Source organism: Macrobrachium nipponense, chromosome 10 (genome assembly GCF_015104395.2).
Source record: "Macrobrachium nipponense isolate FS-2020 chromosome 10, ASM1510439v2, whole genome shotgun sequence".
NCBI lineage: Eukaryota > Metazoa > Arthropoda > Malacostraca > Decapoda > Palaemonidae > Macrobrachium > Macrobrachium nipponense.
In genome coordinates, this window is record NC_087204.1 from 49758952 (window position 1) to 49773323 (window position 14372).

The 14372-nt window shown below is 38.4% G+C and overlaps 1 protein-coding gene across 10 annotated transcripts in view; it reads left to right on the forward strand.

Moving 5' to 3' along the window:
* Positions 1 to 8705: 8705 nt before the first annotated feature.
* Positions 8706 to 14372, forward strand: part of LOC135223610 (dynamin-like) — a 348582-nt gene continuing 342915 nt past the window's right edge. For 9 of the 10 annotated variants that reach the window (XM_064262207.1, XM_064262202.1, XM_064262204.1 and 6 more), the window contains exon 1: positions 8706 to 8962. In XM_064262207.1, coding sequence (XP_064118277.1) covers positions 8799 to 8962 — 164 coding nt within the window. In that variant the 5' untranslated portion in view covers positions 8706 to 8798. The remainder of the gene's footprint in view (positions 8963 to 14372) is intronic. The other variant, XM_064262208.1, reaches the window with a different exon arrangement.

Below are 14372 nucleotides of genomic sequence, written 5' to 3' on the forward strand. Positions count from 1 at the left end.
TCTGGTATTCCTGAGAAATATTTTCCATATTAGTAACTTGCTAGCCGCGAAATGATTAAGAGTTAAGCTGAGCCTTCCTCTGCACTGCAACGGAAACTTCACAATCCTCCCTTGGAACTTGAGCTATCCGCAGTAAATTTCCTTCTCTGCTGTTCCAAAAATGACTTATGGCATCACTTTTACTTCATCTTCAAGCTGTTAATAAGATGTTAATTTTACCTGCATCAATACTTATAGATTGCAACTGCAAACATTCGTGATATTTTTGCTGGCTGTGACACAAAGTTATGCCACGCGTATCGCGACCATGTCAACAACACGCATGAGAAAATTTGCAACCAAAACGCGAGTTACTATAGCATTATAATAATTCTCTCAACAGCTGCTGCCGCGGATCCAGGCAGCATCTCCAGAATTGGATGCTGCCTTTGTGCTGCAACAATCTTTCATTTATTATGCAGTATTGAGTCTCTGCTCTTGAAATTCCAATATAGTACTACAGATGGCCTTGAAATTCAATTGCCAGAAACATTTTCCAGTGCATCAATTCCTGGTAGTATCATGAAAAGCTTTTAAAAATACTTCAGCATTAGTGTTCTGTACTGTTTCATTTAAAAACAAGTGCAGTTGGTGTGCATAATTGTGGGTAAAATTAAGATTGTTATGAATTTCAGTTTGCACGCCTATACTGACTCCACTAAAAGCAGTTTGACGTCATCAGTCTGAGCAATGAACTTAGTAGACAACTGATAGGCTTAAAAATAAAAATCCCCAAAACCATCCCTTGAAACAATTATCATCTGTGTTTTATCACAAATATCCGTTGTCTCACAGGACGTAACTGCCAACTCTTATACAGTTTTTGCTTCTTTCGTGATTGTTTTAGACATCTAAAAGTCTAAAACTTCATTCTGTACTAATTTAGTTGTTCACTGAAGAACTATAGCATTTAAACTGTAGTCAGCCCATAGGTCTCTAAGAAGGAATTCAAATATCCACAGAATTTTAGTCTTTGGTTTTTAAATGAACCATCTCTGCTTTTTCTCGCCTGTTCATTGTGTTTTCCAGCTAAGAGCTTGTGTCAGTCAGACTTATGATCATAATTTCAAGAAATGATAAATCAGTTCTGTTATTCATGTGTTCGGCCAACTGTTCGTGGCTCATTATTTTCTGTGATAGGTAATACATGCCTTAATTCAGTAATTTCAGTTACGGGGTCCGTGATGAGTCTGCAGCAAGCACTAAACGTGGACAGACGAAGAGAGCTCTTTTCTCTCCGCTTCTACAAAATTAGCATTTCTGACAGACGCTGGTGTTAAATTTCTGTTCTTATCTCCTATTTGCACCACTCTTAAACGGCTAAAACTGGTGTATGTATTCCTCTTGCTTTTATTCCAAACTCTTCATATTATGTCAAGTGCGAAAAATTTGCAAGTACTTCATGGAGTTCATTCTTTTTCCATCATCAAAGGATAATTAACCAGTCAAAGGAAGCACAAATTCATTCATCAAAGACGTTCACTGTAAACACGACTATCATTTGGCCACAACGAGTGCAGCTCATTGCACGCATCGTGCAACATGTTGATAACTGGGAAATGAACTTCAACGTTTGTGTGTTTTCATTGGAAATTCTGGTGTAAAGTACTGAAAATAACCTACAAATCCTCCTTGTTGTGATATCTTAATAGTTGCGTATTGTTTGAGTGCAACGTTGACGGTATCAAACACCTTGAAGTGTCGTGGGGACAGACAACTGTGGATAAGCCAATGTCTATGTAGTGTAGAATATAAACATCGGTTCTCTAGTTTACAGTATGGCTTTTGCAATGGCCTGGTTGCGTGTAGTGCACTTTTGATTTCTCGTATTGTACAGGATTCACTTGAATCTGACCAGGTTCATGCGAAGAACTGCAACAATTATTGTAAAACTTGCAGACAGTACTTTACAAGCTGAATTTTCATGTATGGAACAACAATGGCTCATAATGTGTGGAAAAACTAAAATCTAAGGAACACCTATCATTAGCTTTATGATTAATGATAACGCCACCAACGCCGAGAGAGAGAGAGAGAGAGAGAGGTGTTAAACAGAATTTGAATAAGTCTGAACTCATTCTTATGTCGAGGCTGTCTTGTGTAAAACTGGGATTTCTTAAGTGGCATTTCAAATACGTGCTTGTTTCTTAACATACAAACCATTAGATGGCAAGAATATAAATTCAACATTCTTATACGAAAACTTAAAAATCGAGTCAGGAACCTTAGAGCACACAAAAGCACTGAAAGGATGAAGGCTGGAACGTATTCTTTTTTCTTTGAACTCATTCTAGCCTAGAGGCAAAGGACATATGTTAAAAATGCTTATTTAGAAAAATGTTCAGTCGAAACTTGAGGAGAAAATATTCTAAGTATCTTTTGAAAGAGTAATGGGAAAACAATAATGAGTCGTCACCATAGTTTCTAGATTTCTAACTGTATTTAAAAGAAAAATATATAGGATTTGCTGATTGCTGGTATCAAGGAAGAGTTTTACCCCAAGTTCTGGGTTACCCAGGAGAATATGGTTAGTTTAATGTTTTAATGGGCTGACCGTTAACTCAATTGGTTCTACAGCTGCAAAACCCTTGTGAGGACATTTTTGTCCCCTTGAGCTTGCCTTTGGTTTGCAGTTAGTAGCTGTTAACTACGTGATAGTAAGTGTACAGAAACAAAACTGGAGGATTCCAGTTGGCCGCCATAGGTGAGTTTGAATGACTTTTCATGATTCGCATTTTAAATTTTCGTACTTTTCATTTAGTTTTCATCACGGCAATTCAGTCAACGTTTATTAGTTGATTTGAGAGTGAATCCATGGCCACAATATATGACCATCTAGAGCACATGATTAATCTAATAGAGGTTGATTAATTATCAATCGTTAGTCATCGTAGTGTTCTTGGAGAGAAAAAATTAATTTTTTGGCAGTGATTGATTAAATGCCCTTACAGTACGAAAATAGACATTTACTTTAGCTATATATACAGCAGTAAATTTAACGACCTTCAGTTAGTTCCCAGTTGACACAAGAATTTAGACAATTTTTTTTTTTTTTTTTTTTTTTTTTTTTTTTTTTTTTAGCACCCCGATGGTCAGAGTGGCTATTAAACTCACGAGGTTGACCTCAGTTATGATAAAATCATAATTTAGAACGAATGGGGTCCTTATCAGAAATATTGGTTTTCTAATCAACTGGAGAGAATGTTCCTTTTGGTGCAGGTGATCCTCCTTCTTTGAAGAGGGGAGCCATTGCATTCTTTGGGGGTAGCACCAGTATGCTGTTCCTTTTCCATACTATTTTTGTCACATATTGTTCTATTAGCCCACCATCTATATGTGCATCCGACTGTTTAGTCTATGTCCACATAGAATGATATACCACATGTTTTGTATACATATATTCTTCATAACTAATTATAAATAGGGAAGTTTATCTACATATACTGCCTTGTGGGTTTTTTTTTTTTTTGGTTAATGACATAGTGCTATGTTTTTACCAGTTTTACTATTCATACAGTTAGACAGTAGAATGGACTGAAAACCGACGCTGGCAGACAAAGTAGTCTCTAATTAAGGACTATAAATGGTAAAGTGTTCATATTTTCTCATATTTTCATTTCGTTTGCACAGGAATACCATTTGATTCGGGTAGCACATATTTGCAAGCACTCGCATACACATGTATGAATATATGTACATAGAATGGAAGTGATTGTTCGTAAAAGTATTTGGGAGCAAATATAACGGATGGTGGTGGCGCTGAGATAAAATGTGAAACACGGAATAGGTGAAGCAAGACAGGTAGCGGCGCTGCACGCAAGAATTGAAGAGACTTGAATTGTCTGTAGAGCAACATGTGAATGCATGAAGAGATGGTTTGGGCAATTCTCCATTATGGGAGTAGAGTATGGATGCTGAATGGCGATGTAAGAAAAAATGGCCTAAGCTGTCGAGATTAACTGCTTGTGTAGTTTATGCGGCTTAAGAGGAATTGCCGCTGTAAGAATGCGGTGTTTCCTGTCGAATCTATAGAAAACGCCATTAGTAAAATAGTTGCAATACTGAAAGATATAGAAAAATGGATGTCGGCGAAGAAATCGAAACTTAATGAAGACCAAACTGGGTTTCTGCTATTTGAGCTATATTGGTTCCCAGTAAAAGCAACAAGAGAATACAAACTACTTCTTACAGTCTTTAAAGCACTAAAATATGTGAACCAACATATATGAGAAACTACTTAAGATTCTTTACACCTGAAATGAATATTGTAATCAGACTTGCAAGTGAAGCATATAGGCACCTTATTGAACCTGGAATAAATTGTAAGTCAGACAAGAGGGAAAAAAGACTAAAGACTCTATTCTGCAGGAATTACGATACTGACGAGAAAAACATTAAAAGACAATGATGAAATATAAGAAGCAACTTATTTTGAAAACGAAATGATAAAAACTTAACAATTATTTCCAGATGGCCTGAACAAATGGAAATAGACGAGGGTAGGTTGGTGAAAAGAGAGCATAATTCAGACTTGGGGAGAAAGGAGAGGGACAGCTACAACAAATTATATAGTTGTTAATATCCAGATGTGCGGAGGGTACACTGCAGATGGGCCTACTGTGTAGGCTTATGAATTGGCCAATGTGAAAGTTTTATGGCACAGGTATAGCTGGTTCACTTAACGTAGATTCTTGGGTGAGCCCTATGCCTACGAGGCGTTTTGTTCGGCGGCCGCTGATTGGCTGGGAGCTCCCAACCTCCAGGTACCAGCTAATCAGCTGTGACCAAACAAACTTCTCGAGAGCATAGGGCTCATCCAAGAATCTACCTTAAGTGAACCAGCTATAGTTCATCCAGGGTTCAACAGTGAACGTTCTGGTGTTCTTTCCTCTTGAACCAACCCCTCGTTAGGGGAGCTTTACATATACTACGTGCAGTGAAGAAGAGAGTTACAGAGATAATGAAAAGGCAAATAACAAAAATAAAGAAAGGCTGTGGAGGAGGAAGACCTCAGGGGAGGACATGTTGTTCTACTGGGAAATGAATGCTGAGTAAAGGGTAATAACCAGATGGATCTTACAAGAAAAGACGTAAAGGAGGGATACTGTCTGAAGCGAATGAAGTCCTCGATCGATGGAATAAGTATTTTGAAAAAAATTATTTGAATTTATATATGAAAAGAGCTATAGCTGGATGATGCAGGAGTGGAATGGGTTAGTAAAGCTTGAGAGTGCTTATGGCTATAGAAGGGACTCCTGAGTATGTAAGGAAGGCAATTGTGGGGTATAAAATGGTAAGACTAGAAGTTGATGGGATTACAATTGAGATGCTGCTGTATTAATGGTGATACCTTGATTGAGTGACTAACCAAGGTTTGTAAGGTTTTTCTTGACGAGAGAAAGGTTCTGAGGGAGGGATGTGGGGAATAATAATTGTTCTGCTGTATAAAGGTTGGTGACAAGGGCAACCATAATAGTTATAAGAACATGGCATTACTTAATCTGCTGAGGAATTTATATATGACAGGCCTGATAGGGAAAGAACAGTTCGCTTTTATGAGAAGAAGAGGGTGGATGTATCAAGTGTTTGGTATCAAGCAAATGATGCGAGTAGTTTGCAAGTAGAGAGAATAAGCTGTATGCGGTGTACATGGCCCTATCTAAAATAACTTATGATAGAATCAACAGACAGCCAATTTTGAGAATACTGAGGATGTATGATATAAAGCTACGTTGTTGATGGCTGTTTAGTATTTGTATGGATGGAGTGAATCAAGTGAGGAGTTAGAGAAATGGCAGTAGATGCTGAACAAAATTACTTACTAATGGAGCATGGAATGGTATGCTTGCCGGTGATATAGTAATGAATAGAGATGGGAAAGAGATAGGGCAGTCAGTGACAGATTTTGAAAGTGGTGTCTACAAGAGGAGAAATGTGAAAATGAATGCGAACAAGATTAAGGTTACGAGGATAAAAGGAAACTAGGAAGATGGAGAATGAATGCTAATTTTAATGGTGAGAGAACAGGACCAGTTGTACTCATTAAATATTGGGAAGTAAATATAATGGATGGCAGTAACATGGGAGAAGGGGTATAGACCGCACAAATAGGCGAAGCAAAGAAGATAGCTGGATCCACATGCGCAAAATATAGAGAAAGAACCTGGTGTTGCTAAGGAAGCCAAGAGGGGAATGTCGGAAGGGACTATTGAGAAAACTGTCCTTCAAGGCGTTGAAGTCAACTATGTACTTAAAATATTTGCTATAATAATTGGAAGGAAGAAGATTCCGGAGACACGCGGTAAGAATGTTAATGTAAGTTAAAAGATAACTAAAGGTTTTATCTTATTTTATTTATTTATTTATTTATTTTGAGGTAGTTGGTTTTATGGAAAGATTGGGGGACAATAGGTTGATGAAAAGTCTCATTCGGAGGTGTTGGGGAAGAAGATGAGAGAGAGAGAGTGTGTAAAAGAGGTATTTAAAAGGAAATGTGCCAATATCCAAAAAGTACGAGAGTATGTAAGAGACAAACTCTAATTACATCGAGTAAAGGTACTTGATACTCCGTTGATGAACCCTATATCTATGCAGGAATTTTTATTTTCTTTTATTTTTTTACCCGTTTCATCCACAATTCAACAGTTCAAAGTAAGCAATGATACGGCAGTAACTAATGTGTTGAATTTTCTCTGGAGTCATCCCGTAGTGTGGGTAAAAGCTTAACGCTGAATATATATACGTACATACATACATAGCTACTTACACACACACACACACACACACACACACATATATATATATATATATATATATATATATATATATATATATATATATATATATATATATATATACTTGTGGATGGATCGGTAACAGGAAATGCAACACGAGCGCAAGAGTTCGAGGCAGTCTTCAGTAGGTCACGATGAGAGGGAGGAATTCTATGAGAAACAGCAGCCGTGATTTGAACATTTATGACAACAAAGATTATTTATACGTAATTCTACAGTAAACTGTTTCTCACCTTTCCACACTGTAGTATTTTCTTCTGGGTTACACTCACTTGGCAGGGTAATGGCCTTGTATGCTTGTTTCATGTGAATGGATGCTGAATATAATACTGATGATAAGAAAACATCGTAGTGTTATTTGCAAAATACTGTTGAAATAATGCGATATATTTGCGTAGAACCATAACAGTGATGAACAGAGCAAATTATTAACTGGCTGCTAGCCCAATAAAACGAAACTTTTATTAGAAGACTGATGATATTCCAATAGCTTTTTCCTTTATTTCTGCATTAGTCTGGTAACCTATAACATTTAAACAAACCAATGATCAACACTTTCTTGATTTTCTTACATTTGAAAGAATATAAGAAAATCAAGATGTTGATCATAATGCGCTGCCCGTTCTCACCTATTAAAATGAATTTACATTGATAGGTTAATTCGGTAATATAGTTGATGAATACCAAACGGATCAAGTTTTAATCTTTTTAATCAAGGTGTTCCCAAAACTGGAACTGTATGTGCAGGATAGGCGGAACATTCCAACAGTCAGACAAGCCTTTGAAAACGTGGGTAAATGATCTTTGGAGACAGTAGTACACGTTTATCTTAACTGTTTACGCCTTTTGTTCAATTAATACCCTTTTGCCCAGAGTCACCTAAATAATAAAATTCTCTTTACTTTCCGTGTCCATCGTAACTCTGTGATTTGTTTGATAAAAACAACATATATTTTAGCCATGCTACTGTAGGAATCTAAAAAGGTGTAAAACTACATGTAACTTGTGGGAAGTGTGAGGTTGGGGATATCTAGTTATATCCTGTTCAGGAAGAACTTTACCTTTGCATACTTCATATAATAATGTTATGGATAATTTCGTAGACTAGGACTTATAGACAGAGGCGATTTCATATCCGCACAGTATCTATTTCATCAGCGAAGACGTCTCGCCTCTGGTGATTCATAGCAAGATGACTAGATAAAAGTAAACTGATTAGTAAATCATAATCTCTTCGAATGTCGCAAAGATAGTTGCCCCGTTTGTTATACGATCTGACGGATAGCTTTCCAAGGACATCGAAGCAGACGAAAGAAAACCTTAGTTAATTAACACTTAGATAACAGACGGAACAGTTAAGGAAACCAACATAAAGATGGATGAATGACTAGACAAATATCTGGCCAACATTTTCTTTTATGAAGCAAAACTTATTGTAAGTTAATATTATCATAGCCTTAACTAAAAGAAATATAGACTTTACGATAGTCCAGATAGTGACTAACAGAAGTCTTCTACAATAAACTGGGAATGTAGACGATTTATATGGAGTATTATTATATAATAACATTACAGAGAATATTTTTTGTTTAAGTTAAGTATCCCTTTTATTACTTAATTTATTTCGTTTTCTACAGTGACGGTTTTCTATTTTGCAATATTAATATATAATGGTTTTTATGCCATTAAAACTCTTAAAGTGACACTTATTAGAAACCAAATTACCTTATAGATGTTTTCAAAAGTGGAGAATAACAGAAAGAAAACGTAATAACAAAAAATAGTGCTGTGAGCAGGGTGTTTCTGGCGGATGGGATGCGTTGGCGAAGGCGCAGTAGGAGGGCAGCATTGTATCGAATTTTCGAAGTTGAGCCTTCCCATTCCTTCCAGTGGGCCGACTGCCATATTCTGTAGTGGTTGGGTGTCAGTGTAAGGAAGAGTGTGCAAAGCTCTAAATTCGTCAAAATGGCGGGGAATACGGGGATGGAGCAGCTCATCCCCATTGTAAACAAACTGCAAGATGCATTTACACAGTTAGGAGTGCACATGCAACTGGATTTGCCCCAAATCGCCGTCGTTGGGGGTCAGTCAGCTGGCAAGTCCTCTGTGCTCGAGAATTTTGTTGGACGGTAAGTTGCGAAGGGTTGCCTGTGATTCAGTCACTTTTGAGACCAATTCTGTATTTCTTTCACCACATCACCTACATTGTTTTCATTTCTTCGTGCTCTTAGGCCACAGATCCTTGAAATGTGTTCGATTTACTGCAGTGATTTGGCAGTTGATGGGCGGGGGCTAAAAGCAAGGGGGCGGATCCTTGTAGATGAATCTTGAGGTAATTTCAGGGGAATTGGCAAATAATAGGAACACTAAACCCTAAACATGATATTTTACTGGGTTCTCAGTGTTTTAGGCGTTTTTCTGTCTGTTTATGGGATTTGTTCTACTTAATTTGTGCTCACTATTTTAAGTCGGAAATTGATCATCGTAACCTAGTACTAGTACTACACCCAGTTGAGGCAAGTGGTGGCCATCTGTCGTACCCTATAGACGAATCATCAGACACAGGACACCTTTTTGCTCTGTCCTTTTACACAGTTCTTTAACATGGAAGCCATCTGTGGTATATATCTTAATCTCTAGGGCACCTTGTTTCACTACCCATATCTACTAGGTAGGTAGTAATGTAGTATGGAGGTAGCCTAGTACCAGCCTATTGGCTAGGCCACAGTAACTTTTAGGTACCTGCAGACAAGATTTTAAAATGAAGGTAGATCTAGTGTACTTATCCGCGGCGACCTAGACTATGGCAGTTGCGGTTTTTCTATGCAGTTTTACCTACTAAACAAGAATTTTAAGTAATATTTATTCGGACGACTGTAATTGACCCCGGGCCCAGTACTAAACACGGCGAAATACATTGGACGCCCCAATCCCTAGTGGATGTCGTATCCGCAGTTACGTTCCTTGCAGTCCGTGCGGACAGCTTCTGTAGAAATACCAAAATGAATTTAGGATAAGATAGGGTAGATCTAGGGTACTTATCTGCGGCGGCCTAGACTATGGTAGTTGCGGTTTTTCTATGCAGATTTACCTACTGAACAAGAATTTAAAGTAATATTTATTCGGACGACTGTAATTAACCCATAGGGCCCAGTATTAAACACGGCGAAATACATTGGACGCCCCAATCCCTAGTGGATGTCGTATCTGCAGTTACGTTCCTTGCAGTCCGTGCGGACAGCTTCTGTAGAAATACTTAAGATAGTGTAAGATTGTCAATACAAAATCAGCCATGCAGCTAGTTATGATCTTTTGTGAAGGTATTGTAGCGTATCCTAAAGTCATAGGATACCTAGATCTTATTGGGGCAAAATACTGAATGGCCAGCCTCTACTGTAGTGCGACCACTTTCCCGAATAAGTAATTTAACACGTCCTGTAACCCAGGATAGATGCATCAGTCGAAGCAACACCTTGAGACCTCTACTTAATCTTGAACTAGGCTAAGTTGTTTCTCCCCAGTCGCAAATTAAGGCCTTCCAATTTTTGGGAGTGTGGTAGAGGCTGGCCATTCGGTACTTTACCCTATTACCTATTTTCTTTTGAGCTTCCTAGGGTAAATGACCGAGCGGCGACATAGTGGCCACCAATCCTGGGGGATCAGTGAAGAGTTATGGCCCATCATGGCAGCACACCAAAACCTCTACGTTCCTCTCGAAGTGAGTATTTTCTCCTAAATTATGAAATAATGGCACAATTGAAGTGCTTTTTTGGGAAGTGGTGGCCACTACCTATGTCGCCGTTCGGTCATTTACCCTATAAGTCTAATATTAGGTTATACTTATTGCCTAGATTAGACAGGCCCATATCAACCTGTTTGTTTAATCATTTCGTGGTTTAGGTAGGTCAGGTGTGCCTTCTGTAGTGTTTTAGCTAGAAATAGGTAGGTATCCCAGTTCAGAGTTTCTATATTTTGTTTTTGTATTAATTTGTCAGTACTTTAATTTCTTGTAAACAGAATCTACTGCTGTACCAGTTGTTGAATGATGGCCGTTTTTACAATTTTTGAGGTATATATGGATTATGAACAGCATGTTAATCAATAAAAATATGGGAGTGCCTACATTTTAGTTGGCCAAGAGTATTGTCTGCTAGATAATTGGCGGACGAATACTAACAAGATGGCGCGCATGTTTTGGCGTGATTTTTAAAAACTTGTAGTAATAGATTATAGAAAAGCCTAAACCAAACGAACCTACTTAACCTGACTTAGGGCGTGTGCCCTAACCTGGCCGGGAGACTTCGCCCCTGGACCCCCCAGTAAGTAACAATGATTTCGACATAACTAAACGAACCAACCTACCTAACCAAACGAACTAACCTAACCTGACTTAAGGCGCGTGCCCCAACCTGGCCGGGGGCGAAGCCCCAGTATAGTAACATTGATTGTGACTTAACCAAACGAACCAACCTAACCTGACTTAGGGCACGTGCCCTGACCTGGCTAGGGGCTTCGTCCCCCTGGACCCCCAAGTATGGTAACAAAGGTTGTGACCTAACCAAACGAACCACACTAGCCTGACTTAGGGCACAAAACTGTCTTCTTCTTTCACGAGGCTCATTGTTCCTGCTTTGCAGTGTTCATATTGACCACTAAAATCGCCTAGAAGGCCAGTTTTGAAAAGGAACAAATGTAACACGTCAATATCGTCACAGAACTTTATCAAGTCCGAAAACGTAACTGGGTTAGCAGCGGCAAAAGCAACGTGTGACGGACGGGATGAGTAGATGGTGACGCCATGTTGATTGTTTTTAATGGTCGCGCCTCGCGGGTTTGGTAGGTCTTTCAGGTCGAAGGGACTACTTACCTTGGCGGAGGGATTATGGGCCGGGCAAAAGGTGTTGTGCGGCCTGGCCAACTAAACTGTAAACTACTAATATGTACATTTTTAGGTATTTTTGTGGATTAACCCTGGGCAAACTCACTAGCATGTTGGGCTTAATATTACGATGCATTAATGAAGAGAGAAATTTTACAGTACGTACTAGTCAGTGTTTTAATATGAAAAAATAATTTTAAAAATGTTGAGTGGAATGAAAGGAATCTTAATTTGAGCAAAATAATTTTAGGGGAAATATAAAGGCTAATTCTAGCTAATAACTCAGCACCTGCTTTTACCTAGGAAATTGATTTTTCGTACAGTTTTAGTGCTTTTGATGAAGAAGCAGTAGTATTAATCTTTTTGGGGTCAACTGTTATTTACCTCCTATCTCTACCCAGCAATGATGGGGGACTTTGGGAATGCAGGGTTTTGCATGGGGAACACATGTTAACAACGCGGCCATGTTTGTGTTCTGGTAGAGGCCAACGGATACACAAAACCCTCGGGGAGCCTTATGTTTCACGGAAGGGAAAGTGGGGTATTTGTGGTTGGGGGTGTAGAAGGTACAAGTTGGCTAAGAAGGGGTGGGGGTGTTAGCTAGAGAGACCTAGACATAAATAGCAATTGATCTACAAAAACTACTACTTCTACATCAAAAGCACTAAAACTGTAGGAAAAATAAATTTCCAAGGTAAAAGCAGGCATGGAGACATCACTCAGACTGACCTCATCAAGAATAGGCTTGAACAGTGAGTGTAAATTCACAAAAGCACTTACCTTAAGGAGTGAACACAGTCTTCATTCATTCCTCATATGGGGTAGCAAAAATCCAATGTTCTTAATGAAAATTGCATAATGATGGTGTAACACAAATATTTTTATGTAGTTATTGCAATGATATAAAATGTAATCACATTAATTAGCACACCTGTAATCACATTTAATGGGGAGAAGTCAGCTGCTTTAAGAATAAAAAGTGCAGTGTTGACTGGACAATAACTCGTAGTTAACTAAACAACGAAATTGGCTAAACTGTAATGGGTGGGTTACCAGGCTTGTGATTGGCTGAAAGAATGGGGGTGGTGGTGTTTAAGGGGTTGGTGGAACGCTTGGAGGAGAGCTATTATTCCTCCAAGGCGGAAGGGCACTTCGTGCCTTATCCGCAATTTTAAAGATTCTTGGCAAGTAAATTTGTACTGGCAAGAAGGAAATTATGCGCTGCGCACGCTCGCTACAGGAGTTACAGGAGGTTAGCAATGTTTAAGGGGATGTCTGAATGGCTCTTCGTGCCTTATCTGCATTTTTAAAGATTGTAATGTGATTGGTTGGACCCATGTTCATCGGTCTATCCCCCCCCCCCCCCCCCACAAAAAAAAAAAAAAAAAAAAAAAAAAACTATTTCCGTCACTTAGAAGTTGGTGTGTGAACCAAAAGCTCCCTTGTAAAATGGCGCATGCACCGTATCATTCGGTATAGTAGTAGTAGTAGTAGTTGCTGAAGTTTGACTGTGAAACTGTTACGTTCTTGGGTTATTCGTTGTCTATTTTCACTTTTATTTTGCTTCAAATGTCATATAGAACAAGAAATAACATACTAGTACAACCTTCTCCCAGGTGATTTACCCCACTCATATCCCCGCTTTCCCATCAGTCCCCCTTACCATAGGATAGAGTTATGGGATAAAAATTCTCCCCATGGTCTCCCCCCACCAAAAACCCCATATTCCCAACAGGTCCCCTTACCGTAGGATAGAGTTCTAAGGTAAATTACAGGTTAATTACAGTTGACCCCCAAAAACTAACAGTAAATTCTTAATAAACAACCAGAATACTACAATAAACTGCAAATTGCAAAGAAATGCCCACCATGGACTTATTAGCTAGATTTACCATGAAAAGTGTTAATTTTAATTGTAAATATAGAAATGTTAAAAATTCCCAGCTAAAGTTTGTTTGAGATTCAATTGCGTAGTATATATACCTAGTAACTGACATCCCTTTTACACTTGGCTGATTACCTTCCTTAGGCATGAAAGTCTGAACTTTTGTCATAAAATAGCTGGCAAATCCTTTGATCAGTTTCCAGATATTATTGAACCACAAATCGAGGAATCCAGTTGCTGTTTTTGAAAACTGGGTGGTAGCCTTAATGGTGAAGGGTCGGCCTTGGAGCAAAACTCACCCCTCCCTTCCCGACCTAGGTTAGGTAAAGATAGATTAGGCTGTGTCCACATTTTTATTGATAATTCTACATAAGTCTCTGCAGAGTATATACCATATTTAATACCAGCCGCTTGGGGATGAATGTGAAAATAGACAAAATATGGTAGTATATTTTAAAAATTTCTTGGTATATTTTTCCCTTAAGAGCTGGACTAAAGACATATGCAGCTCCCCAGGCCAGAGACACTTTGAACTTGGCCAATTTAAGAAAAAACACATAAATGGAAAGAGGAAGATATGCAAATGCACATGGTGTAAGAAATAGTTCCAAAAAATTCTCCATTCCTTCCACAAGAAGTTGAAAAAGACTACAATCCCTTGTTGGGCCTCTCTTTGACAAGACAATCGTATATTTTATTAAGTAATACAGCTCTCGCAATATCAAAACAGATAAGAACTAAAATCAGTAACAAGTTCTGAGTATATTTGTTGTAC